This window comes from Haematobia irritans, chromosome 2 (assembly GCF_050003625.1).
Source record: "Haematobia irritans isolate KBUSLIRL chromosome 2, ASM5000362v1, whole genome shotgun sequence".
Lineage (NCBI taxonomy): Eukaryota > Metazoa > Arthropoda > Insecta > Diptera > Muscidae > Haematobia > Haematobia irritans.
The window spans coordinates 43,344,427-43,349,097 of record NC_134398.1 but is presented as its reverse complement, the minus strand read 5'-3'; the positions used below and the strand labels follow the sequence as shown (position 1 = coordinate 43,349,097).

The 4,671-nt window shown below is 35.5% G+C and overlaps 1 protein-coding gene across 1 annotated transcript; it reads right to left on the bottom strand.

Moving 5' to 3' along the window:
* Positions 1-3,592: 3,592 nt before the first annotated feature.
* LOC142224093 (uncharacterized) lies at positions 3,593-4,348 on the bottom strand. Its single transcript, XM_075293895.1, has 2 exons — positions 4,274-4,348; positions 3,593-4,192 (listed from the first exon to the last, which is right to left on the bottom strand). Exons 1-2 carry the CDS (start codon positions 4,319-4,321, stop codon positions 3,809-3,811), a joined length of 432 nt encoding a protein of 143 aa, XP_075150010.1. The 5' UTR covers positions 4,322-4,348; the 3' UTR covers positions 3,593-3,808.
* Between the last annotated feature and the right edge of the window lie 323 nt (positions 4,349-4,671).

The following is a 4,671-nucleotide window of genomic DNA, read 5'->3' as shown; positions in this document are numbered from 1 at the left end:
TAAGATTTCTCAGTGTGCGTGAATAAGATTTCTCAGTCGTGAGTGTGCGTGAGTAAAATATAACTCACGTGCACACCTCTAATAGAAATACACATTTTGATCAAATTTTCTTAAAAATAAAGTATTACCAAACTTTAATATAAATAAAATTTTGAAGAAATTTTCTTAAGAAATACAATTTTGATAAAATTTTCTATGGAAATGAACTTTTGACAATACTTTCTATAGAAATATAATTTTGACAAATTTTTCTATAGAAATAGAATTTTGACAAAATTTTCTATAAAAATCAAATTTTTAGAAAATTCTCGATAGAAATAAAATTATGATAAAATCTTCTATAGAAATAAAATTTTGAAAAATTTTCTATAAAAATAAAATTTTGATAAAATTTAAAAAAAAATATATATTACCAAATTTGTTATTGAAATAAATTTTTAATCAAATTTTTTATGGAAATAACATTTTGACCAAATTTTCTAGATAAATGACATTTTCACAAAATTGTCTTAAAAGAAAAGTGTTAACCAAATTTTTATACAAATACAATTTTTAACAAAATTTGCACAGAAATAAAATTTTGAAAAAGTTTAACTAAACTTTGATAACATTTTCTATATGTATAAAATTTTCAAAAAATTTACTACGAAAATGAAATTTTGACAATATTTTTTAGACATAAAATTTTGACATAGAAAATAGAAATAAAATTTTAACCAAATTTTCTTTAGAAATAAAGTATTACCAAATTTTTATATAAATAAAATTTTTATGATTTTTTTAATCCTTTCGACCCCGAATTTTTATAGATATCGCTAAAAAATTTTTATACTCTTAATCATGTTTAAGTCATTTAAGAAGCGTATAGCCAAAATTTCGGGTCGCCACGCCCATTCATTTGGACGTTAGAGAATGTAGCCTGTGGACAACTTTGGGCAATTGTGGCAATAAAATGGTTTGTTTTGTAATTATAGACGTATTACGTTTTATTGGATTTCTTACATTTTTTTATTATTATTACAGTAAATGTATACTTAGATGTGCGCGTGAGTGAAATTTCACTTACGCTCACGCGCATTTTCGAAGAAATATTTATACTCACGCACGACATGTGGGTAGGAATTCACGTTCACGCAAATTCATGAAACGAAAAGTTATGCAGTTTCACGTTCACGCAAATTCATGAAACGAAAAGTTATGCAGTTACTGATCAGTAAGTTATATTCATATCTCACGGCGCAACCATTAGCAAAATTCAAATATGTTTCACAATCAAACAACGGACGCTATTGAAATCTGAAGCGTGATAAAATCCGTGAAGGTGATTAAATTCGGTGAGCTTGAATCGTAGACGTGAATTTGTTGTTTCTGTCTCTGTCTTAACGTGAATGTGAATTTTATCGTGAACGTCAACTTTGTCGTGAGCGTGAATTGGATCGTGAACGTGAATTTTAATCGTGAGCGTGATTTCGGAGAAATTTTACTCACGCAAATCACGAACACAATTTGATTTTTGCTCATGCACGACACATTTTTGTTTATTTAGTCCCGTTCACGCACATTCACGAGATTTAGTCTAAATTTCTTTCACGGCTTCGCGTGAATCATGCGTGATTCACGAAAATGTTTTGTTTTGTTCTGAAACCATGCCAGTTTAACAGTCTAAAAAACCAAAGTATAGTAAAGCGACAATATTCGTGCTAATCCACCAGTATGTTGCCAAGAAGGCAGATATCTATGGCTTCTTCCCTTTTTACGATTCCTCTCAAGGTTAGGTTAGGTAAAGTGGCAGCCCGATATTTCAGGCTCCCTTAGACTATTCAGTCCATTGTGATACAACAGTGGTGAACTTCTCTCTTATCACTGAGTGCTGCCCGATTCTATGTTAAGCTCAATGGCAAGGGAACTCCTTTTTATAGCGGAGTCCGAACGGCGTTCCACATTGCAGTGAAACCCCTTAGAGAAGCTTTGAAACCCTCAGAAATGTCACCAGCATTGCTGAGGTGGGATAATCCACAGCTGAAAAACTTATTGGTGTTTGGTCGAAACTTGGTTTGAACCAACGACCCTGTTTATGTAAGGCGGGCATGCTAAACATTGCCCCACGGTGGCTCCCTTTAAGAGGTAGGTTAGGTTAGGTTAGGTTATGTGGCAGCCCGATGTATCAGGCTCACATAGACTATTCAGTCCATTGTGATACCACAGTGGTGAACTTCTTATCACTGAGTGCTGCCCGATTCCATGCTAAGCTCAATGGCAAGGGACCTCCTTTTTATAGCCGAGTCCGAACGGCGTTCCACATTGCAGTGAAACCCCTTAGAGAAGCTTTGAAACCCTCAGAAATGTCACCAGCATTACTGAGGTGGGATAATCCACAGCTGAAAAACTTTTTGGTGTTTGGTCGAAACTTGGTTTGAACCAACGACCCTGTTTATGTAAGGCGGGCATGCTAACCATTGCACCACGGTGGCTCCCTTTAAGAGGTAACTGTAGATACCGGATAGCAGATGGGATATTACAAATAAGGAAAGACAAAACAAATTAAAGGGTGAAACATTTAAGCTTCGATATTCAGTTGGGGGAATAGAGCTACCTCTACTTAATGAGTCCAGTGTGAAGTCGAACTATCTTGAACTATCTTGACTCGTTCAGCGGATGCCATCCTAAATGTGGTGCAATGGTTAGCATGCCCCCCCTTGCATACACAAGGTCGTGGATTCGATTCTTGCTTCGATCGTACACCAAAAAGTTTTTCAGTGGTGGATTATCCCACCACAGTAATGCTGGTGACATTTCTGAGGGTTTCAAAGCTTCTCTAAGTGGCTTCACAGCAATGTGGAACGCTGTTCAGACTCGGCTATAAAAAGGAGGTCCCTTGTCATTGAGCTTAACATGGAATCGGGCAGAACTCAGTGATAAGAGAGAAGTTCACCACTGTGGTATCACAATGGACTGAATAGTCTAAGTGAGCCTGATACATCGGGCTGCCACCTAACCAAACCAAACCAATCCTAAATGTGGCCCGGTTTGAGTGGTTTGTCCATATGCATTTTATCCTGTGCTGGAAAGAGAGGAGGTCACAGTATTGCCTCACCGAGAATATTTTTGACTGATGCTGCAGATACTGTTCCGGTGTTATGGAGTGACATCGAATTGTAAGAACCGTTTGAAGATTTCTGCATGTGATCTCGCTTATCAATATCCTGTAAGAACATCTTGGAGACTCATATCGTTCCCCTCCCCAATCTTAAGATTTGCTCTTATTTTACTTTGTTGCTGTATTGTGGTGATTTTTTTCGTGAACCCTCTCTCCATCTGGTTTTCTATCTTTCTCTCTCTTTTAAAAACATATGTTAACATAGATATGTTTATTCGACATTTTTTAATTCATATAATTTTACATGCCCACGCCGTTCCGACTCGGCTATAAAAAGGAGGTCCCTTGTCATTGAGCTTAACATGGAATCGGGCAGCACTCAGTGATAAGTGAGAAGTTCACCAATGTGGTAACGCAATGGACTGAATGGTCTAAGTGAGCCTGATACATCGGGCTGCCACCTAACCTAACCTAACCTAACCTACATGCCCATAATTTATATTTTTGAAAAATTATGACCCAAATATATCCCAATTTATTATAATATATGGCCCATACATTTTATGCTATTACGTATAGGAAGAATATATTGCTGTACATAAAAATAAACGGAAATATTGTTTCTATTGCCCCGGAACCGGAAAACAATTTTCAGCATTTTATGGTATTTTCTTAGGATTATTTCATTGATGATTGAATGGCAAAAATTCATCAGTTACAGTGATACAATGGCTTTTGTGCATTCACTATTTGAGCACTTCGCATTTTCCTTTTGAAGCGGTTATAGATATTATCCCACTGAGCTTCTAGATTGCCATAATTTATCCCGAATGTTAAGACCTTGGCGATAAATTCTAATTTCTGCTGAAGTGATTTTATTTCCGCACAGGCATCATTTACCTTCCTCAGTCTTAATGCCTTAGCCTGATCGGCAGCAGGGTAAATGGAATAAATTAAATTGCGATGAACACGTTTCAAGATATCAAATATATTGTATGTCAGCAATAATTTCAATTCATTTAGGAATTGCTCAACCACGATAAATTCTTTTTCATTGGTCAAGGAAAATTTACGTGCTTCAGCTAAAAAAAATAACTAATAGACAAGAGATAATTATGAATGTTAGAACCCATATTTATGCAATAAAGTAAATTTAAAAAAAATGATTTTACATACCTGTGTTATGGCAAAAATCGAAAGGCTTACAAATATAGTGATTTTCATTTTTTTAAAGTTCGCACTGGTCTGTGCACTTCCAATTCAATTTTCGGAGAATTTATAGTTAGATCTCTAATCCAAGAAAATATGCAGAGCCACGAATTATTGTATTAGCTAAACTATGGAATACAATTCATCTATTTGAAAAAAAAAAAACAAGTATATACGGCCGTAAGTTCGGCCAGGCCGAAGCTTATGTACCCTCCATCATGGATTGCGTAGAAACTTCTTCTAAACACTCGAATTGCTTAAGTTGCGGTAACGCTTGCCGATGGCAAGGTATCTTAAAACCTCCTAACACCATCGTCTAAAGTGTATGTAAGTCCATACGTGGTATATATCAAATCAAAAAAGAT

Coding starts and splice junctions, on each gene's coding strand:
- LOC142224093 (XM_075293895.1), bottom strand. CDS start 4,321: ATGAAAATCACTATATTTGTAAGCCTTTCGATTTTTGCCATAACACAG. Junction 4,193..4,273: donor CGATTTTTGCCATAACACAG/GTATGTAAAATC, acceptor CTTGTCTATTAG/TTATTTTTTTTAGCTGAAGC.